General features: G+C 42.0%; 1 protein-coding gene across 2 annotated transcripts; it reads right to left on the reverse strand.

Annotated features, from left to right (window-relative positions):
- Positions 1-18: 18 nt before the first annotated feature.
- Positions 19-13,445, reverse strand: CAPN10 (calpain 10). Of its 2 annotated transcripts, XM_063442867.1 has the most exons (14): positions 13,389-13,445; positions 12,387-12,455; positions 11,446-11,576; positions 11,202-11,333; positions 7,949-8,145; positions 7,582-7,772; positions 7,123-7,264; positions 6,210-6,376; positions 5,572-5,795; positions 4,523-4,725; positions 3,260-3,509; positions 2,678-2,865; positions 2,541-2,586; positions 19-210 (listed from the first exon to the last, which is right to left on the reverse strand). In XM_063442867.1, the coding sequence occupies exons 3-14, from the start codon at positions 11,569-11,571 to the stop codon at positions 184-186; spliced, it is 1,893 nt and encodes a 630-aa protein (XP_063298937.1). In that variant the 5' UTR covers positions 11,572-11,576; positions 12,387-12,455; positions 13,389-13,445; the 3' UTR covers positions 19-183. The 2 variants fall into 2 exon arrangements, with proteins under 2 accessions (XP_063298937.1, XP_063298938.1); XM_063442868.1 differs by lacking the exon at positions 12,387-12,455 and having other exon boundaries at positions 13,389-13,436.
- Positions 13,446-24,545: the final 11,100 nt, after the last annotated feature.

Raw genomic sequence — 24,545 nt, forward strand, 5'->3', positions numbered from 1 at the left:
ATAGAGGCAAACACTAGCTTTACAAAAATAGTGAATTTCCCTTTATTATAGAGCACCAGACAGAACCAGTTCCAGAAATACAAATATCAGATATAAATGACATAACCAACACAGAATCTGTAATTCTGCACGTATACGTAGCAGCACTGGTGGCATGGAATGTGTCTTGATATCCACTTCTTGTTACTTCATCACAGTTATAACACAGACCTAAGAGAGGAAAATAGTTAAATGATTTGTACCACCAGTCAGATGTCCTAATGGGGTTATAAAAGTGTAAATGAAGGAATCTGCTAGAATGCAAGTTTTTTCCCCCCTAACAACTTCTACACTATATGAGTAATTAAAAATATGTCCTTGCAGCCTTTTCTTTGGTTTCATTATGTAGATGTAAACCTTTTTTTTTTTTTTTTTTATCTCTTTGTAAGACTGTCAATCAGCTGGCTGGAAAACTCTCTTCATGTTGATCAATATCAGTATTGTGCAACTTTTGTGCCTGGTGTCATCACATAAATCATGCTAACCCCAGAGACAGTAGACAGGCTACACAGTTTTAACCTGTATCTGTCACGCACCCAGCGGTAGCTCAGAGCCAACAGTGGCAGCATGTCCTGCTGGACTACAACTCCTGTTATGCTCAATTAAGTTCTGGCTACTATGCTCCTTCCTCCCATTCTTTCAGGGATATAGAGATCATTTTACACCCTCATTTCTTTCTGTGTATTTGACCACTATCCATTTATATTGTAAGCTTGTTTGGACAGGATCATCTTCAACTACTGTTCTCGTATGTCAAACATGTTTTGTTTAGAATAATTGCTTGTCTTGTTTACCTATTGTACAGTGCTACCGAATATGTTGGCACTTTAGTAAATGCAAATATTTTGCAATGATTAATATTTTAGCTAGTGTTCAGTAATTTGAGGATGCAGACACCACCGCTCTTAATATATGTGGTGAAATATGCGTGTGGGGTGTGAGCCTTACAATGGAGAGATATTACCCGAGTGTAAACTACATCCTATAACAGGCATAGGCAGTCTTTGGCACTTCAGATGTTTTGGACTACAGCTCCCATGGCTTTGCAGCAGTATGGGTGTAATAGCATTATGGGGGATGTAGCCCACAACCTCTGGAGGGCCAAAGGTTGCCTATCCCTGTACTACATGAATTTTTATTTCAATGTACCACTGCAATTCTCAGAGTGAGGGCTAGTTAAATGGTCCTTTCTCCATCACTTAGCGGCTTTTTCTTCAAATTTAGGACCTGAGCTCCCTCTATGGTCTAAAGAATAGATCAGTCACACTAATACCGTGTAATCACCAGGAGATGTCTAGATTAACATATGTACCTGCCTAAGAATTTCATCTGTCTCTTTTCTACAGACCCCACACATAGCTGACTAAGAAAAGGGGTAGACATTCTTTTGAAAGTACTGTGCCAAAGTAAAAAGTTCCCAAGGGTGGCGGCCATATATGTTAGGGAATTCAGTTTGTGTTATGTATGGGTGCAGTGACAGCTTTGTGAGGTTGTATGTGTCTATTTGGGCTACCTGCCAATGACAAAACGGATAAAGGATAACTAAAGCACCATCCTTTGTCAACCTGCAGGTATATGTAATGAAAATCAGTCATTACTTTTCCGTATAACTTTTTAAAGTAAAAGGGACATGCGATCCCATTACTGTTGAGGGCCTGTGAGCCCAAACAACAATTCTATTACAAAAATGTATTTTCGCGCATGTTGCGCATTGATTGATATGCTCGGAATGCTGACAGAGACCTGCGAGTCTCAATGTATCTTGCCTTCATTAACACAAACCCAAATAAAAATCATATTTACAAAAAAAAACTTTTTAAAGTAATAATTTTTTTGAAAAACAAACAAAAATACAACAGGTCTTTACTGAAATGAACACCGATAAAGCAGCCTTGGCTTTTTTTGAATTTTTTTTAAAGGTTGGATAATGCAGAAGTCACTCGTGTGTGTGTGTATATAGATTTCTCAAAAAACACATTGAAAAATAAATCTCATAATTAGACTTAAGAAAGTTGCTTTCATAAACTTTAAATTATTAAAGGCTTGTTTGGACTGGAGTGTGCTGTACATTTCATATTGTACACACACTTTTTTTTTTTATTAAAGACTGTTATCCATCACAATACAAGGTAAATAACATTGTACAAGATTAAGTCAGAGAAGCAAAATACATCAAAGTATCTCGAAGCTGCAGTTGGCTTTAAGTCTCCAGCATAGCAAGCTGGCAGTGTAGACAATGCCAGAGATACATTAGTGCAGTATGACAACTAGCGACAGCTTGAGGATACGGGTTTGGAAAGTCAACATCTCGTTGTGCAATACACGGCAATAGTACCGCATGTACTATTTAGAAAGAAAGGACATCAATACCGTAATCCCCACAATACAACTTGTACATTTAAACGATATAAACAGTCAAGAAAGAAAACTCGACTTTAAACTCAAAATAAAAACGAGCACACACCCAAAAAATTCAAAAATTTCAAATCTCTTTTTTTTACCTCTTGCAGGAATCGTCCCAAGGTTTCCTGGCTCTTAATTGGTTTCCTGAGAAGAAATACAAAGCATAGTTTGTTATGCTGCACAGAAAAAAAATAAAATTTAGTTCTAACAGTTATGGGAGACAATGCACAGTTACCGGTCAACTTTAGTAGCTATGGTTACAGTGAAGCCAGACTCCTGCTCAGGTAGATAAGTGGAAGGCACAAGTAGATATTGGCCAGGGGAAAGCACGCAGACCTGGGACACTTCCTGAGAGTGGCTGTGAGGTACACAGCTAGCACTGGGCTCTACAGCAAGAGGAGACTTCTGTTTATCTCCAGAGACCTGATAGATGAAGGATAAAGAAATTGTAGGAAGAAGGTAAATATATTGCTTAAAACCGCAAATTATTGCAATAAGACTTCAAGTTCATCCAATGCCAACTAAAAAGGATATAAATAAATGACAGTTACAAACATGCATAAATACATTTTCCATTAACATTTCAAACTACTCAATCTGTTTTGTGAATTCCAAATGTCCTTAGCAATAAAGGTTTTGCTAATTTGACAAGTCTAATACATTCCTAAGTTGAGATGCAAAGCAATTAAGGAAACTTGCTAAAAAGGTTTAGTTTATGTCCTCCAACACCACTGGAATTATAATATATATATATATATATAGATGATATAATTTGTAGTGCACAATTAGATTTTCTAATTTCCAAGCAGTAACTCACCGAGTATACATGGAACCCGATTGCGTGGCATTTGTCCTCCTGACACTGCTGGCGCAGAGTCACTTTTACTAACTGGCATTCTTTGGGCACAGAGAAAGGCAAAGATGGGTTAAGGTGGTAAGATGGAAAGTTCCTGCTCCCACCAGCATTCTTGCCTTTCTTCCAGCTTCCTTGCAATGTCTGAATGTCCCAGCTCCTTTGGGTAACATCTTCACTGGCTGGTGCCATTGACCGTGGAGGAACAATTTCACTGTATAATGCAAACAAACCAACATCATGCAGAGTCAGGCAGGCAACACACAATTCCATCTGATACATGTATCTCCCCAGATGGATTCTTAATCTGCTTCTTGCTCAAAGATCAGATCTACTGCATCCAGAACTGATCAGCTACAACTATGCCACTACTAAAAATATCATTTTTAACCTGTGTATTTTTTGCATTTATTTTAATTTACCATTTGTTGTGAATTTATTAATTGTTTGGTGCATTTTCTAACCCTCTACACTTACCTGGACATTTGACTGTAAGCACCGATTTCACTACATATTAATGTAGTGGTTTTGATGCATAGACTCTCCTGTCTCTTTACTAGGATAATGTAAAATAGGGATCAACCATTTAATTTTAAAAAAAATTTTTTAGAGGCGATACGGATTATTGAGAGAGAGATATAGACAGGTGATGTGTGTATGTGTGTGTGTTTATATATATATATATATATATATATATATATATATATTTTTTTTATGAATACAGATCTATAATTTAGTAGCATCCTTGCCTCACTGTGGCTACCACTCTGTATCAATCCAATGCTTCACACTGCAGCCCCACGGAGCATGCATGGCAATCACCACACTGGTCTAACGAGCTCTCCTCACGATTATCTTAATGATTCTGAATGGGGAAATTTAACGATGATCTGCGTCATGACCCAGTCTGTGAATAACTTTAGAAAAGAAGGCATTCTAGGGGAAAGTACCTCTGGTAGCAGTGTGATTGATAGCTACTAGAGGTATACTGCCAAATAAATGGAAACATGGTTGTCTTTCTGAAATGGCAATAATTACAAGTGTAAGACTGCATGGACTGCATCTAGTCACAAAGACCACTACATTAAGCTCTTAAAAACTAGTTACTTCCTGTATCTTATAATTTGCATAGAAACTAGGAGAAGGTTAGATTATAATACAATAACTAAATAACGCAAACTCAACAGAGCATTGTGTAGAAGTAATCAGTAGTTAATTCTATACAACCTGAGAGTTACATGCCCAGTGCACAGGACACGCAAAAGGAAATCCGCCTCAGTGTCTCGTAGAAAAGTGCTCGGAACAAGTAGGTGATAACCTGGTGACAATTCACAGTACAGGTGAAATTGACGTTCATACGAGTGAGAGGAGGTACCGACCACGGGAGGTGATGAGAGAGTCTTAGTCAGGTTAAACTTGCGCTTCTCAACCTGGGGGGAATAAATAGATAAAACATAGATCATTTTTTTTAGGGTCCTATTAAACAAGATTATTTCATTGCATATGATAAAAGTATTAGAAAAATATATTAATTCCAGGGTGCACATTATCAAAACTGATAACTCTATTCTGCTAAGGCGGTGTGCATCCTACCAGGTGGATGACAAGGCTTTGGCTTCATTACATCTTCATGTTTAAACAAAATAATAGTACTACAATTTATAAAAAAAAATTAGATTAAGTTGATCTTAGTTGAAAGATCATTTCTTTCAAGAATAACACAGTTTATCCATTAAGCATGAAGGAAGGAAAGAAGAAGAGAGAAATAAAATAAAAAACAACAAAAATGTCATGGAGTCAGGTGCTCTTACCATACAGAATGAAGACAATTTATAACTAAGAATACATCTTTTTATGTTGTTATATGGTGATAGTACACCAATAATAATTTTGAACAATTTGTAACCTGTAAAAAAAAAGACTGCAGAACACAAATTAACCAATTAATGATGGACCCGTCCTGAAAGTAACTTCAGAAAAACAGAGCTCTGTGGTTTTACATAAATATTAAATAGGTTTATTATAGTAGTAGTATAAGTTGTAGCTTTTAACCTCTTAAAAACACAACATGTGTGACATGTCATGATTCCCTTTTATTCCAGAAGTTTGGTCCTTAAGGGGTTAATATAGCAGGTTCGTTAGGTCTTATAAACATCCTGACTTCATGAAAATATTGCCATGATAAGGCATGCAGTATATAATTTGTAAAGTGAAATTATATTGTCATTTCAAAACAGGGCACAAATGGCATAGTTGACCATTCTATTTATAGTTACCTTCCAGACATGGAGTCCAATAGCATACAGTGAATCTTTGTTTTGTGTAGCTCCTGTACCATGCAGTGGTCTTTGATTTAGTGTCAGGTACACCTGGCACTGTTCTTTCACACGAAGCCAGAACTTGGGGTTGTCTGGAAAGCTGACATTGTTGCGGGATCCACCAGCGCTCTGACCTTTAACCCATGAACCATATACCTCCTGAGTGCTGATTAATGGCAAACCTGACAAAAAGGACAGCAATGGTTAAACTGCATGGCCACAAATTTAAGAGATCTATAAATGATTAAAATGCATCTTGAATTGGAAAACGCTTTTTCCGGGGGTCACTTTATAAGTTTATAAAAATGCACAGATTACAAAGTAAGTATTGCTTATATTTACCAATTTATTTATGTTTATGAACAACGCGTGGTAAAAATAATGTACTGATGAGTACATGGAATTGATTGGTTTTTAGGCCCTTCAATATATGCCGCTATGGCTCCCTTCAGGTATGATAGACGTTACCTACAGACGTTTCCCCCAGCCATTCGTAGCTTATAGCGTTAAAAGGAAGAGATCCCATTGCAAGTGGCACTGGCCAATCCAATCTTGGTTCTTTCTGCCTTCAAAATGCTCACTGTAGAGTTGCTCACCTGACCAGATACTTAGAATTTGCCCCTTCTCACTGACTGGAAATGCCATTGTGAGTTCATCAAAATCCTGTAGAAATTCTGACTTCTCCACCCAAAACTCTCCTTCCTGCATCTTGGACTGGAGGTTGGAAACCACTTTAGGGCTCAAGATATCCCATCCATGACCACTGGGAGAGAAGAAGAACAAGGTCTAAAATTAGTCCTTGATGAAAAGTAAATTTAAATGAGAAATATTAAAAATAGTAACTTCTGATCAAGAAACCTATAAAAAAAAAAGCAATTGGTTATTCCCCCCCTTATTGTGTGATGCATAGCGTATGTATAATACAGCTAGTCAAAAGGCAGACAAGGCATTTGGCTGTGGTACTAACTCACAAGTGTCCGACAAGACAGATCAGAATCTCTCTCTAGGCTGGGTCAGTGTTTAGACCAAATGAGCCCAGCTCTTCTGTACGTAACCAGTAGAAATGCTCCAGGATATCATAATATCATACAAGTTCCCAGACTGTGTGCTCTTGCTCTCTCTCGGGAAAAAAAAGGTTATACAGATTCTAGGTTGCCTCCGGTCAGCTAGCAGGAATGGTGCTCTTTCTGATTGTTTTGAGCAGGGGTACAAGTAATGGCTTCAATGTCATGCAAGCACCTTCCCAATCAATCATTCTCCATAAAAAGCATTTTACAAGCCAGGATGTCATCAATACTGATATTTTCCAGGGAAGGTGGAGGGGAGCTATATAGAGTAACAGTTGTATCTCTGGATTTGAGGCAAGTTAGCAATTTATTTACTTGCAGGAAGAATGGATCCACAAGAGACTTCACAAAACTTTAGCATTATAAATAAATGTAGTCATATATAATGTTCAATCTTTTCTTTAACCAAAAATTAAAAAAATTTTTTAGACAATCCACAAACCTCTTGCTCCAAGAACCATCCCAACAGCATCGCCCCCACGGATTGTGCACACAAAGCATTAGCAACTCTTGGCCATCCTTTGCCACTACATTTTGGATGTCTGTGATGGTAAATGCATGAAATTCACCCAGCTCTTTTGCTCCTATGCAAAAAAAAAAAAAAAACAGCAAAAACAAAAAAGCATTTTAATAGAAGTGAAAGTAAAAGAGTGCCTATGAAGGACTGATAGACGCTTTTAAACATACAAAAGGAGCAGCAGCAAAGGAGCAAGACAATGAAACAATGCAATGACTGAAGGCACTGGTGAGAAGGGCGAAGAGTCCGGATGAGCAAAAATGCAGAGGAGAGTGAAACAAATGTTTTAATAGATGTGTGAAAGGTACATACAATCAAAGTAAAGACAAGAACATAAGGTCAACATATAAGACATAGGACATGGAGGCTGTAATATTCTTTAACCTTCTCTGTAGTGTAGCACCGAGCAAGTCATTGCACATCTTTCTTTTAGCTCCAGCATCTTGTTGAACATTTCTCTCCGAACATGCTCTTCTCCAGCTCCAAAAGCCCATCTTTCAACCAGCCCTCCAGTCAGATCCACCAAAGCATCAGCCACCTGCCCTGCCCACAGACTCTCATAGCAACCATGAAGTCTGTAGATAAATTAGGAAGCACAGATAACTATGGTTAGAGAAGAACACCAAGGAAACATTCATATGCAAACCCCATCCTCCAATACATGAGACCCTTCATCTATCATAAGTAAACACCACCATCTAGATTAGAGTCACATCAGATCAATATCCACTGGTGACATATATTCTCATACTTGGCATATGCTTTCTCAAGAAGTGGCAGCCAAAAGGATCCTTGGTCTTGACAATGAGAAAAGCAGAGCTTATGTCCCAGGCATGGCAAACGGTCATCAATGGTCACTTCCACCCAATAGCCAAATCTCCAAAACCGACAAGTGAATTTGCCAGTATATCCAGGGTCTGTCCAGAGGCACTGGCCCACAGGAAATACCTGCAAAAGAGGATAGTATGAAAGGTATGGTTATAAATGTGGGAATAAAGCAAGAAATGACAATGGCAGGGAGCTTGAACAGAAAAAAAAAATTGCAGAATAAACTACAAAAAATAATTATTAGAACTGTCAGGGTATCTACACTGGCAGTAATTTTGAGTTAAGAAAGACATTAAAAATGTATACTGTAAGGCACCATCAGAACAAAGTGACTCCATTTTGTAACAGAATACAAAAAAATAAAATGCATCTAACTTAAACACTGTTGAGATAAGATCTTATGTTTGTAAGAAGGGGGGTTGAGAAGAAAAAGTAAACACACAGCCCAGAAACACACACACACACACACACACACACACACACACTGTCCACATATAACTAACTATAAATAGTACTATGTTAATAATATAGAATATTCATGGATAGAATATCAATGAAGAGATGTCATATTATTAAATTAACATTATCTGAATGTGTGTAATAGACATGTATATAATCACATGCTGTCACATTACTATGTAGCTTCACACAAGAAAACCAGACACATGATTACCAATGGCAGACAACATTAAAAGTAATTATACTTTTTAAATATTAAGTATCTGATACAAAGTTTCATTATTTTAAGAGGGTGAACAAGGGTTCAGGGGTGTCAAAATCTTTTTTATGGACCAAAAAGGAAACAGTCAGACTGAGAAAAGCCTTTAAAGTATGACAGGTTTTGATGGACGGTTATCCATAAAAGATAACCAAGATGACATCAAACGCATCACGAAATCCAGTTAATCCATTATACAAAGTGATAATTGGACTTCCTAACAAGAATTTTGGTGATGTAATTGCACCATCTACTGACCACAATCTAGATGATAGTCTGTAGGAAAGACACGCTAGCCGTACTCTATTGGTCATTGAAACTAATGACATAAAGGAAAATTCTCTTTTAAAAATTAAGGACAGGGGGCGTAGCCTGACTGTGGAGCTGAACAGACACACTAGCTATGAGCTCCTGGGCCTGATTATCGGCTGAAAACATGGGCAAATCGCCTCACCTTGAACCCCAACTTGCTCCGCAGAAACTGGTGAACCGGGGGATACCTCACACGCCCAGAATGCCCTCTGGAATGACCGAGCTGAAGCCTGGGGCCTACACCAAGCAGGGCAGGGGAGAGACAGCCGCTCTCCAGGCCCATGAACGCACGCAGCATCCGCAGCACCCAGCTGCCCCCCCCCCCCTCAGGACCGGTAGGGGTTATCCCGGTCCCAATCGTCTTAATCAGCATGCCTCCGTGGACCCCAAACGAGGGAACTAGCCCCAACAGCTCACCATGCGTGCAGGCCGCTCGCCACACTAAAATGGCGGACGTGCAATCCTATGGAGGATATGGGCCTCTGGAATACAACCTCAGCACAAACGATACACTGACCACCCGCTTGAATGAGCTGTTCGAGGCTTTCTGGGTACGGATTGAGGCCCGACACGCGGCGGCGCAGCTGCAGGAGAGCTGGAGCATGGAGGGTCGACAAAGCGGCAGCGACCAGAGTGGGACTGGGCTACCCTCGGGCAAAGCTTTGAAAAAGCAGTCCACAACTCTCCACACTAGCCCATCTGGGCCGAAGGCCACCTGGGGAACAACCCCGACGCATCAACCACGCAGGTGGAGACCTGCCCACCGAAGGCAGTGCAACACCAACACCAGGGCCTCCAGACCTGTCCCGAAAGGGAAGGACCCGGTCTTCAGAAGTCCCCGAGTCCATGGCTACAAGATGCCGGCCTTGCTACAGGCCCGGAGCTGGAGGGCGCAACCGGTTAGCTCCTGGCCGACCGCCAACCTCTGTGAACACCTGATACCGCTGACAGTTTCCACCTGAAGGAATGGAGTGACTAACGAGCATACGGGCAGTCATCCACACTCTCAAAAATTAACGCTGCCCAGAGAAAGACTTACGCTCACATGCATGCCTAGCCTGTTAACCCACGACATATAATGTCTTTATACTCTACATATATACAATTACGCAGTCTAGCACCTAAGCTGTAACCTATACCAGCACTCTATATCATCACCTAGCGATCACACCCGCCCCTGACTAACACACGGTCGGATCATCCCTATTCGTTCCTTCAGTAAATGCGGATAAACATGCTCTCACAGTGCCCACGGAGGTACACTTATCGTAGATATACATGTTTTAAGCGTACTCACTTAAACTTACACACGCGCATATCTCTATCACAAAAGCATGACCTAACATATACGCTATCAGTATTTTATTTCTTTAAGCGTAGTTTTCAGTATTGTGTATGCCAACTACAGTTAAGCATGTTTGACACTCATGGTCGAGCAAATCGGCAACTTGCATTATGTGTTCTAATCAATTTCACACTACTGAGTGCTACAAATAGAAGCGCATGCATAAACTTGTTTAAAATAATCTATAAAAATGTGCAGCCATTTCCAGGCCATAAATGTACAAAAAATTGTTTATTTCTCTCTTAATTACGCTGTTATCAAACGCTTGTTAACCCCTGCATAATAAAAAATAAAAAAATAAAAAAAATTGTATTCTTTTTTCTTTAAGATTAAGGACAAAGGAGAGAGAGGGATCTTGGGTCTAACATCTGGAGTAGGAACAATGACACACTTAATTTTCTCTCTCTCTTCCAATTCTGGAACTTTTAAAAATCCTAACACTTGTCTCTCCAACTGAAAACTTTTGTATTTCTCACAATTCTCATTCATACCTACATTCATCATTTCATGGGATACATCGCCAAGCCTGAAAAAGAAATTCTACCAAGAGCTGGTAATTATGCTGGTTTTATTTTATTTAAATTAATTTTTACAAAAAGCAGAATATACCTGGATGAAGGTTGGTCAGGTTTCTAGCTTAGAAATCATAATTAGCTAATGCGAACATTAAAATATGTACTACAGTTTTCGCAATAGCGATATTTATATGGTGAAAGGTAATCAGAAAAACTTTCGGTTCAAGTTGGGCATTAGTGGAAGAAAGAAGAAGAAACCTATGGGTTTTGGGGTTTTCTTCATTACCTGATGGAGAAGCTTTTCACATTTTTGTAGCGCAGAGCAGGCACATATAAACCAGCAATCACCAAGAATCCCTTGTTTGCCCAAACCATCTCTGGCATTCAATGGAAATAAACGTGGCGATGCAGTTATCTCCTGCAAGTATTTACAATTCCATAAGTTAGACATACTCCTAGAATTTAAGAGGTATTTTAAAATGCAAGAAGGTTCCTTACCCCATTAATTTAAATGTGCAGAGCACGCTTACCTGTGGTCTTAACCATGTAATGCGGTCGCAAAGAACGGAAAGTGGTGTGCCAGCTCCACACACCAAAGAGGAGACACTGGCAGGGAACTCTGAGTCCACAAAGAGCCCAGAAGAGGTAGGCAACATGTCACCTGTATTAAAAAACATAAAAATTTACAGGGGTAACATCTAATTCCTAAAAGGGTACAATATGGGTCAGTTGATAGAATTAAATTGAGAAGAAAAAAAAAAGTATCTTTATTAAATATTACATTAAAACATTAACAACAAATGGAGAACAGCCACTTCTATAAAATAATAAAAAAGTGTCTGCGATTGCGACAATGTAGTATAAAGAATGAAAGACTTGCAGTCCCCCTAGGAGCAGTGGACATTCATTTCACGCCCTGACATAAATGTCATTATTAAGAGGGGGGCAGCTGCCAACTCTACATAATTCTTGCACTGTAACTAGCTTGAAGTAAAAAACAAAAAAAATACAAAGACAAAAAACACGATCATATCTTACAACCGCTCTATCTAGTTTTGGTGTGATTAATGTAACCCATTTGTGTCAAGCAGGTTACAGTGAGGCATTGTTGATATAGCAGCTATTCTCTTCATAATGATGAAATTTGTATCAGTGGGTCTTTTATACTTTACACTACACTGTCAGACACATTTATTATTTTTATATTTTCCGTGCATTATCATATATGTATTTATTAAAGATACGGTACTTTATTTTTCTTTGCTATAATGAACTGAATGTCCCAATTAGTGCCCTCCTAAATGGGATAATTTTGTTTTTTTTGTGCTGTACAAGGGGTGTATTTTGTTTTTTTCTTTTGGCAACATATTGGTCAAGAATATTAGTGGCACAACACTGGTTAAGTTCATAAAGCACATTGACTATACAACATTAAAGAGCAAAGCAGAAGAGGGAGCAACAACAAGCTTACCTTGTGTAGGACACACGGACACAGCATCATATCTGGGTATGTACAAGGACCATGCTATAGGGACATTGCCTGGCAGACACAGAGACCAGAAAATAACTACAAATGTCTAGATTACAAAACCGTACACATTAAAAAATATATATATATTTTAAAAAAAATACACACACCACAGACAAAAACACACACAAAAAAAATAAAATCTAGATTGCTTTAGATTTTTCTTTTTTCCCATAGCAGCTCCCAAATTTCAGATAGAAGTATTTTATGATTTCAGCAGCAGCTATGAACAAGTTGAGGTTAGCATAGTTCAAGGTTAGGGTTTACCATTAAGATGAGGGATCAGATCTAGGAACCAATTTTTTCCTCAAAATAAAAAAGTACAAAAACATAATATAACCAAATCACAGCGAATAGACCACACAGCGCAACGAAGCAGGCATAATTCATCACATTACAACTAAAAAGGCATACATCATATTCATACTGATAAAGAAACATGCAGTATAGTCACATTAATAAGGTACAGTATATCGATATTAATACATACTGTATATTATCATTAGGCACACAGAATATTACCATTAGGCACACGGTATATTCATATTAATAAGACACACAGTATATTACCATTAGGCACAGTGTATTCTTCACATTAATAAGACACACAGTATATTACCATTAGGCACAGTGTATTCTTCACATTAATAAGACACACAGTATATTACCATTAGGCACAGTGTATTCTTCACATTAATAAGACACACAGTATATTAACATTAGGCACAGTGTATTCTTCACATTAATAAGACACACAGTATATTACCATTAATTATTACCATTAGACACACAGTATATTCACATTGCGAGTATATTCACATTGCGAGCACATACCACATTTAAACTACCACTGACATAGTATATGGCACTACATTAATACAATCTCCGAACAAATAACACATTAAAGATAATATAAACCCCCTCATTACACAGACCATCACCCACCCAGGGACTGCTCGCTGGCTGCAGGGCACCCACACAGCCTCAGTCTCCAGCTAGAGCATCCCGACACCAGCAAATCACAGCCTCGCTTCTATCGGCACTGCGAGCTAGTAAATGAAAGCGGCACGGTGATTGGCTGCTATAAATGATCTCCAGCTTGAACGCCGATTGCAAGGAAGAGTCACAAAGGGGCGTGCGGTATCTCCGGGGCGTGCGGTAACCCCTTGGCTGCTAGATAGAGGGATCTTCAGCGCCCCCAAGGATGGGCCTATATAGTATAGTGACTTCAATGCCATCATGGGTAACGAGACAGGTCTATTTATTATACCCTCCACGTGTACTGAATTCAAACTCGACTGAGTTATTTAACAAAGTGAGAATTGTGGGGAATCCAAGAGAATTGTATATTTAAAGGAGCATTCCGCAACCATAACAACTTCAATAATATCAAGCAGTTATGATGCCAATTGGACCCTGACCATTTCTTACCTTAAATATAGTCGCCAGAAACACTACAGCTTAAAGGGACACTCCAGACACCAAAACAACTTCATATAAATAAAGATGTTATGGTGCCAGGATGCCCTCTTAACTCAAGGGTTAAACTTTTCTTAAACGGTTTAAGTGTTAGGAAGTGCGAAGTGCCACCAGGCAATTTAATCAGTGACTCCCCATTCCCTAAACTGGCTTGGTAAGAAACTTACATTTTTCAAGCCGGTTTTGTGAATGGGTCAATGATTGCCTGAGAGCGTCAGCTGACAAAAAATTCAGGAGGGGGTGGTTGCGGTGGGGGTGTGTGTTTTCACTGGTGGCAGCATCTTAGGGGTTAAACCATTCCAAAAGGGTTTAACCACTGAGATAAAATGGTCTCCAGGCACCATAACAACCTAATTTAGATAAAACTATTTTGGTGCCTGGAGTATCCCTTTAATACCCATTGTAAAACGCTGCGGAATTTGATGGCGCTATATAAATAATAACATAATAATAATAATGTAGTTGTTCTAGTGTCTACAGCATGTCCCTGCAGGCTTTATAATGTAAACACGGTCTTTTCAGAGAAAAAGCAGTATTTACATTACTGCCTAGGAAAGGGGTAGGCACATGTGGCATGCACGGCACTTGCGGTGTCTTTGCACAGCACTCTGGACTGCTAAAGCCAAACAGGCTCTGGCCTATCAGAAGTCCCAGTGAAACTACAGTGAGGGGAAAATTTATTTTATCCCCTGCTGATTTTGAACGATTGTCCACGGACAAAGAAATGATCAGTTTATAATTTTAATCCCATAGAAAATCTGTGGAGGGAGCTGAAGGTTCAAGTTGCCAAACGTCTGCCTCAAAACCTTAAAAGATCACTATAGGGTATAGAGTCAGGAACACAGCTATAGGTGGCATCTCTATGAGAAAAATTCAGTGTCTCCACGCAGCCAGTAAGCACCTCCAGTGACCATCTAAGGAGTGGCCACTTGGAGGTGTCCCTAGGGGCAATGTAAACACTGCCTTTTCTCTGAAAAAGGCAGTGTTTACATGAAAATGCCTGAAGGGAGCGATTATACTCACCAGAACAACTACATTAAGCTGCAGTTGTTCTGGTGACTACAGTGCCCCTTTAATGACTTGGAGAGGATACACATTTCAGCACATAGAGGAAGTGATCTCAGATCACTTCATTCCAGCACTTGTGAATAGGAATTCACACTGGAGTAGAGCAGTCCGCAGCTGCTGTTGCAGCTCCTGTCTTTGACCTGTACCTGGCCAACCCGATCCCCACTGGACCCCAGGGAAGCCATCCACACTGCTAGCTATACACAGAAATGCAGAATAACACTCCCCTTATACAAATAATACGAACAGCCCACACACAAACACACGCACAGTCCGTGCAAAACGTAACACCACTAGCGTTCCACATTCATGCACACAACCACAGATGCAGTCTCTCACATGCAATGCCCCAAACAGACCCACACATACACACACTACCAAACACACAATGTGGCAAATCCATCCACACGCACAATTCCATAAGCAGCCCGTATACATAGCCCACATTCATAGGTATCATACACGTTACCTCAAACAACTCATGAACATATACAACATAATAGCTCATATACGCACAAATACGATACAAAGCAACTGCAGTATAAATAACACAAGCAGAATATGGCAACATACACACATCAATTTTAGAAAAATAGGACCGGCACGCTACGGGACATCACAATCCTATTTCGACACAGTGTTGCCCCTGGCCTAGGAACACCTCTAGTGGCAGTCCCTCATACTGCCACTGGGGGCACTTTCTGAATCAGTGCTGCACAAAATAGATTCTATAATTAGTCCTGATTGTTAAATGCTCAATATGTCTTTGATTTCACTTCACTTTACAAACTTATAAAACAATTATTGCAAGGAATGAATTATGATTTTAAAGCCCAAACTTGAAAAAAGGCAAATGTGGCATTGTGAGATTACAACTTTTATTTTACACACAGAATCCAAAACCATTACACAAAAGTATGTATTTGTAAAAAGTACATCTCTCAGGTTATTTAGGAGCGTTTTGATTTAATGGGCCATGTGTATCACTCACGCTGAATGCTGCACGTAGCTCATTTCTCAGTCTGAGGCCGCTAATTGTGTTCCCAGCTAAAAGTAGGAACCCTCAGGTATCCAATGATAACTGGGGCTCCTTCGAACCAGGTATTTAACCCTGCTGGTATTTTTAATGCATTACGGTCTATATCGTCAACGGGCGTTAAACCCCGCTCTGCGTGAGTGCGAGGGCATAGACCGTCATGTGGTCATTAAAGGATTAAACATGATAAAAAGTCTTATATGTACAGTACACACACCCAGAGTGTGTGCATGTGTAGCAATATGTCCAAGTGCATGTCTATTGTGTGTTTGTGTATCAACCTGTGTAATAGTAGTAGTAGTAAACAGTATGGGTTTGTGTATCTGTCGTTTATGAGAACAAACCTCTCCCTCCTGCAGCTCGCTGTGTTAAGTCTGATGACAATGCACTTCTCAGACTGAATACAGATCGCAGAGTCAGGCGGGCTCAGCAAATAGCAGACATCAGGTAGACAATAAGGAGGGTTCCTTCCAAAGGCAGAATAGGCGTCCCCATCAGGCATATGTCCTAGTTACTCAATGAATATGTGCTATCCTCTGCCACCTACTACTCGCTGCCCACCTACACAGGCATACTCTGCCAACTACCCCACTTACCCATATAATAGAAATATATTACCAAGATCACCATTTTTACAAATACTCATTATTACTCATACTTCACACTTTAAAGAAACACTCAAAGCATCATTAACTACTCCTGCCCACCCTCCCCACAACTTACCCATCTCAGTTTCAGACCAGTCCGCTAATGACAGAAACAGGGCATCATTTTGCAGCAGCAGCCAAGACCTGCTCTGCATGATCACACTGATCAAATCCCCTGTTACACTGTTTTAGAATGATTTGAAAACTTACCTGGATCCCAAAGGACACCCAGGGCCACACAACCTACTTCCGGGCACCCGTCACTTCTGCCAATAGGAGTCAGAATTTAGTTTGATTAGCTAAATTCTGCAGGGACAGCTCATTCGCTGAGAGTGATAACTGATTGCTCTCAGCCAGTAAGCTAAGCCTTGCACCTTTGTGCTTAGCTCAGAACTGAGAGCAGTCAGGTCTCATGGTGCCCAGGTAAGAAGTCATTAGCAAACGGTTTGACTACTTACACAGGAAGAGCCATTACACGCTGTCAATATAACACCAACACGCAAACCTAAGACAAACAGTATAGAAAACGTATTCCTGTTCAATAGAATGGCCAGGCTTAATGTTAAGGACAGAAAACTGAAAAAAACAAAAACAGAATAGTTTCTAGCAGAAGCTGAGGTCAGGGAACACAGAAATACACAAAATTAAACGACTACCCTTCTTTAATAAAAAATATTAAGATCTAAAAAATTATAGGACTAGCTAAGATTGAGGATAGCAGAAATCTGGGACAATGATAAACAAGTCAAGTTGGTAACCAAATAAATCAGTTAGACTAGTAAAACACACTCTCTGGGCTATGTAAGAACACAATAGGGCAATGGACAACCAGATGGCTGATCTGTCATCTTAATTGGTCTGTCACATTTTGAAGCCAGAACGTGTGCAAAGGTCTTGGAAGTTACCAACAAATCTGTGGCTCCAAAATATGATGCAGTAAGACTGGTCATAAAAGGACGCCGGGAGAGAGCAGTCCATGTCAGAAATCAAGCCAAAATGACAAGTATCTGGCAGCATCCTGAAGAGCCAGAGGTCGCAACAGTACCCCCCAAGACAGCTCACTAGTAGAGGAGTCCCAGAATGAGCCACAGTCAGCTGTGGCTCCAAAATATAATGCAGGTAAGACTTGTCATAAAGGGTCACAAGGATGGAGAGGTTCACGTCAAAATCTAAGCCAGAATGGTGAATTGCATCAAAAAGCTTTCTGGCCAGTGTGCCGAGGATTCACAGAGGCATTCTTGGCTAGTCCTATGATTCTGTTTCTTACGGAGCATAAGTTCATTTGATGTTTATCGCTAGAGATGTCCCGAATAGTTAGCTGGCGAATAGTTCCTGGCGAACATAGCTTGTTCGCTCTCGCCATGGATGTCTGCAGACACATTCCTCGCCACCTCACAGTCAGCAGACACATTCCAGCCAATCAGCAGCAGACCCTCCCACCTCCTGGACAGCATCCATTTTAGATTCATCCGGAAGCTGCATTCTTTTTTTTTTTTTTTTTTTTTTACGAAAGTGTGTTATATTTGAGCATGCTAGGCTGAACGTGCGTATATCATGGCTAGTTGCACTGAGGGTATGAGTATATAGCAGTTCATTGTTGTGAAAGATGGCTGTCATGTTTAGGGTGTAGCTTGCACGTTATCAACTGTGTATTTATATCAGCAGCTCCACCACTAGTTATAAATCAAGTGTGAGTCGCCCCATGAGATGAGACTAGTGAATAACATAATAAATGAACGGTTAAGGTAAAGGCATGTAAGGAACTACGACAATAAACTCTTTAGGAGGTGAAATAATGACATGTTTAAACACTTGCTACTTTACGATTAGTTAATGTGCAGAGAGCAGTTCATGTGATCAAAGGCATGGTGTGGAGGATCAGCTATAGTGGGACATGCTTGGCAGGCTGCTGTTTACTGCTTGTGCTCATCCGATCCCTTCTGGGCGCCAGGTGCAGACCCTGGGAGTCCCTGATACCTGGAACAACAAAGGCAAGTCTCTGGCTGAGTGCCGGGTTCGTAGCTTGAAGTGGTGGAAGCTTGTTTTGTCGGTTGGTCGGATCTGTCCCGGTGGTGCTTCACGTCCGGTGCGGGATTGTCGTGGCTTAAGGTGGAGGCGAGTGCTTGACGTGGGGCAGGCTCTGCATTTCTGTTTGTGCCTCCAGTCCCGTCTTCAACGCCTTTTGCGTTGGTGGATTTTAATGGGGACTGCTTCGCTTAGCTGTGGTGGAGCTTGTTGGGGCTGTGGTGGAGCTTGTTGGGGCTTCCTGCTTGTTATTTGCTTCCAAAATTGATTAAAGAGTCTATCCAGCTTAGACTCAATATCCTGCCATGCTTTGCTGGTACCAGGAGGACACGCGGCTGCCGCCATATTGGGAGAGTCGCAGATGAGTATGTCAGCCTGGGTGGCTGTGCTCTGTGCGTCCATTAGCTCCAGACAGCCTCTCAGGGGTGGACCAGGATAACCCCCACCGGTCCGAGGGGGGGGGTAACGGAGCTCCTGCCGGGAAGTAGCTGCTCCTGGGCATCCCAGGATCGGGAGATCGGCCGCCTCTCCCGCCCGGTGAGCACCTCGCGACACTTGCCACGCGGAGGTAAGTAAGACTCTGTCGAGTTGCTGACCGCTATTAAGCATGTCGGGTCGGTCAGGTAGGAGCAACATTGCTGGGTCATCCCCTTCTGGGGTGAAATTCGCTTGTTGATAGCTGCTTAAAGTGAGGTATTGAGAGAGCTCACACGAAGTGCATCTTTCCTCCATGACAGCTAGGCCCCGCCCCCCGGAAGCTGCATTCTTAGTGAGAGGAGGGACAGTGTAGCTGCTGCTGATTTAATAGGGAAATCGATAGCTAGGCTAGTGTATTCAGTGTCCACTACAATCCTGAAGGACTCATCTGATCTCTGCTGTAAGGACAGCACCCCAAAAAGCCCTTTTTAGGGCTAGAACATCAGTCTGCTTTTTTTTTTCCTGTGTAATCTAATTGCAGTTGCCTGCCTGCCTGCCAGCGTGTGTGTCAGGCTCACAGCGTATACTGTGCCCACTTGCCCAGTGCCACCACTCATATCTGGTGTCACAATAGCTTGCATTTAAAAAAAAAAAAAAAACTTTTTTGACTGTAATATAATAGCAGTCAGTTTCCTTCACACATGTGCGTTTCAGGGCCTGCCAGGGCACAGTGTCACACCAGTGCAACTCATATCTGGTGTAACAGTAGTGTACATTTAAAAAAAAAAAAATAATAATTTTGACTGTAATAGATTGAATAGCAGTTAGTTGTCTGCAAGCGTGTGTGTGTCAGGCCTACAGCGTCTACTCTGCCAACTTCTGCCAGTGCACAGTGCCACTCATATCTGTTGTCACAGTAGCTTGAACGCATAGTACCACTAATCAAAAAAAAAATGACCCGCAGGGGTTGTCGTGGTCGTGGTGCTGTGATTCCCTTTGGCCCTAGAATAATGCCCAGTGTTCAGAGGCCACGTACCCTGAACTCGAGAAGTTCTGAGGACATAGTTGACTGGCTAACACAGGACACCCAATCTTCTACAGCTTCCGCTCGGAACCTTGACGCACCATCCTCCTCCAGCTTAGCTTCGGGCACCTCTCAAGTTACCACTCGCCCGCCTGCCGCCACCACCAACACTAGCACCACAGCCGCTTCACTTGATCTGTCAGAGGAGTTATTTAATCATCAGTTGGAAGAAATGAGTGATGCGCAACCATTATTGCCAGAGGATGTAGATAACAGGGATATGTCTCAGTCAGGCAGCATTACACACATGGACGTACTGTGTGATGATGATGATGATGTTGTACCCGCTGCTGCTTCCTTTGCTGAGTTGTCAGATACAAGTGAAGCGGTTGGTCAGGGCAGGTATATCACCTACACTGCGCATTGGGTATACCTGCTGACGGCTGCCAAGCATGGAATGCGTGGCTCTGTAGAGGAGTTGGTGACACCGCCACGACTTGCAGGCAGGCCTGCTGCCACCTCCTCTACGCCTCCTACTCCATCCTCTTCCATAACCTCCTCGGCTGAGTCCTCTTCTGCTGCTGCGTCTTGCTCCACATCAACGGCACCCCCCCAGCTCCCCAGGTACTATTCCACATCCCGGATACGGCAGTGGCACGCTGTCTTGGGGTTAACTTGCCTGAAAGCAGAGAGTCACACCGGATCACCACTCCTGTCCGCCCTGAACGCACAGGTGGATCAGTGGCTGACTCCGCACCAACTGGAGATCGGCAAAGTGGTTTGTGACAACGGAAGAAATTTGTTGGCGGCATTGAAATTTTTTTTCCACACAGCTGATTGGTATTGAGAATCAACATAAAAAGAGTTCTACTTTCGTCCAGCAGAACACATTTCTTCTATGGTTATCTCACAGCTTTAAACTAGCCTAATATGAGCCTCCGTGTCCTTTAATAAAATTACCTGATTTTACCAATTACATGACGTAAAGTCATGATTTTATGAAGGACACGGAGGCGAGTATTAGCCCACCCAAAGACGGGTAAGTTGTACGCTTTGTCTTCCCACCCAATATCAATGGCATGTATGGTTTGTCTGGACTTTAATGTGGGTTACCGAATACTTCTAATGATTTGTTTTTTTTGCTGGACTCATGGGGACATGTTTGATGTTATATGCCACTCTACCTCCAAAAACCGAGTGAGTGTGTGATATCACCACATAAAGGCAGCGCATTTCATTCAATAGGACCATCAAGATAGAAAAATAAGGCACTGTTAGTCAGATCCCTTTTTAAAGTCCTCATCATAGAGAGGGACTAAAAATCTTTTAGTTAGATAAAGGAAAAGAGAATAATAGTAGTTTACAGACAATGTCTATAAGTAAAATTCTATAAAGTGCGATAAATAGAGATGTCGTGAACATAAAATTTTCCGTTCGCGAACGCGAATTTCCGCAAATGTTCGCGAACGGGCGAACCGCCATAGACTTCAATAGGCAGGCGAATTTTAAAACCCACAGGGACTATTTCTGGCCACAATAGTGATGGAAAAGTTGTTTCAAGGGGACTAACACCTGGACTGTGGCATGCCGGAGGGCGATCCATGGCAAAACTCCCATGGAAAATTACATAGTTGATGCAGAGTCTGGTTTTAATCCATAAAGGGCATAAATCACCTAACATTCCTAAATTGTTTGGAATAACGTGCTTTAAAACATCAGGTATGATGTTGTATCGATCAGGTAGTGTAAGGGTTACGCCCGCTTCACAGTGACAGACCAAACTCCCAGTTTAACGCACCGCAAACAACCGCAAACAGTCCATTTGCACAACCGCATACTCCCCATTTGCACAAGGTTGGATACCAAGCTAGCCATGTCCCGTTCCTTGTCCTCACTGATGTCATTGAAGGTCTCTTCCTCCACCCAGCCACTTACAACACCAAGGGTCCCCGAAAGGTGACAACAAGCCCCCTGGGACGCCTGCTGTGTTTGGTCTTCCACCTCCTCAAAGCCACCTTCCTCCTCTGACTCCTCTTCTTCATACTCCTCTCTCTGCGTTATTATGTGTGTTAAGTAGTACTATTCTTATCAGTTTAATCCCTGTTACGTCCCCTATCAGGGGACGTGTATATGGCATCGATTTTAGGAACCGGGAGATGGAAAAAGATGCTTGGTCGGTCCTCCTACTTCAAATTTGGGGCACTGCGCGTGCAATCTAATGTGCCACCAGATAGGAGTGGTGTGTTAAGTAGTACTATTCTTATCAGTTTAATCCCTGTTACGTCCCCCTCATCAGGTCTTTTTTAGTCGAATGTATCGCCCACTGTCAGTCCCTTTGGGATCCATCCCTCATTCATCTTAATAAAGGTGAGGTAATCTAGACTTTTTTGACCTAGGCGACTTCTCTTCTCAGTGACAATACCTCCTGCTGCACTGAAGGTACTTTCTGACAGGACACTTGAAGCGGGGCAGGCCAGAAGTTCTATTGCAAATTGGGATAGCTCAGGCCACAGGTCAAGCCTGCACATCCAGTAGTCAAGGGGTTCATCGCTCCTCAGAGTGTCGATATCTGCAGTTAAGGCGAGGTAGTCTGCTACCTCTCGGTCGAGTCATTCTCTGAGGGTGGACCCCGAAGGGCTGTGGCGATGCGTAGGACTTAAAAAGCTCTGCATGTCCTCCATCAACAACACGTCTGTAAAGCGTCCTGACCTTGCCGGCGTGGTCATGGGAGGAGGAGGATTACTTTCACCTCTTCCCCTGTTAGATTCCCGTTGTGCTGTGACATCACCCTTATACGCTGTGTAAAGCATACTTTTTAATTTATTTTGGAACTGCTGCATCCTTTCCGACTTGCGGTAATTCGGTAACGTTTCAGGCACTTTCTGCTTATACCGGAGGTCTAGTAGCGTGGACACCCAGTACAGGTCGTTCTCCTTCAGCCTTTTTATACGAGGGTCCCTCAACAGGCACGACAGCATGAAAGACCCCATTTGCACAAGGTTGGATGCCAAGCTACTCATGTCCCGTTCCTCGTCCTCCGTAATCTCACTGAAGGTATGTTCTTCCCCCCAGCCACGTACAACACCACGGGTACCAGATAGGTGACAACGAGCACACTGGGATGCCTGTTGTGGTTGGTCTACCTCCTCCTCCTCAAAGCCACATTCCTCCTCTGACTCCTCTTCCTCACAATCCTCTTCCAGCATTGCCGCAGGTCCAGCAAGCGATGCTGATAAGGCTGTTTCTGGTGGTGATGGTGACCACAACTCTTCCTCTTCCTCTTCACGCTCATCTACGGCCTGATCCAGCACTCTTCGCAGGGCACGCTCCAGGAAGAAAACAAATGGTATGATGTCACTGATGGTGCCTTCGGTGCGATTGACTAGGTTTGTCACCTCCTCAAAAGGACGTATGAGCCTACAGGCATTGCGCATGAGCGTCCAGTAACGTGGATTTTTTTTTCCCAAATTCACGTTACTGGAAGCTATAGCGCCTCTAGTAGAATGAGCTCCGTAGACTTATGTGCCGATGTTAGCAGCTGACATTATCCATTTCACCCAGCATGCCAGAGTCACTGTGGATACTGGGTGATGAGGTTTCTTCAGAGCCAAAACCAGGTCCTGTGTTGTTGGTTTCCTGAATGGCTGGGTCTATAGCTCGTACTTTTTGAGGCATGCTACCGGGCAGAGGTTAGTATTGTGAGGAAAAGATGGGTAGAAGACTGAAGTGGTCTTCGACTTTGTACGTTTGATGAAAATAAACATAACACTGTTTGGAGTAAAGGAACGTGCGTCGATATCCAGAGATCGAACGTCCGACACCCTTTTACAGGAAATTAAACACCGGAGCATAGCCAATTTTGCAGATAATTTTTTGAGCGCATGAGGGAATGAGGGAAGTTGAGAATTTAATCGGGAGGCGAAGAGGTTGATGTGCATCGGGCCCCAGGAATATTGTGCGGTTCAGTCGCCAGGCACTGTTGTCCTGTAGATGCCTGGAATTCCAATCTGCTACGATGTTGGTTAATCCGGGAAGGTATTCCGCTTGTATCAATATGTTGTGATTCAGGCAGAAGTGCCAAAATTCCATTACCATGTTCGTGAGTATTGTGGATCTCGTGCCACCCAAGTGGTTGATGTAGGAAACGACAGCGATATCGTCCATGCGCAGTAGGATGGAACAATTGGTTGTGTCTCAGAGGAGGCTCCGAAGGGCAAATGACCCCGTTAGGAGTTCCAGGCCATTGATGTGAAGCTTCTTTTCCTGTGAGGACCATTTTCCACCTGTAGAGGTGGAACCACAGCGAGCAACCCAGCCGATTGTGCTCGCGTCAGATTCTATGATTGTCAGGGTACCTGTGGTCTCTACCTCCAAAAGAGGTAGAGACTTAGCTGTTCCACCATCCA

Source organism: Pelobates fuscus, chromosome 2 (genome assembly GCF_036172605.1).
Source record: "Pelobates fuscus isolate aPelFus1 chromosome 2, aPelFus1.pri, whole genome shotgun sequence".
Taxonomy (NCBI): Eukaryota; Metazoa; Chordata; class Amphibia; order Anura; family Pelobatidae; genus Pelobates; species Pelobates fuscus.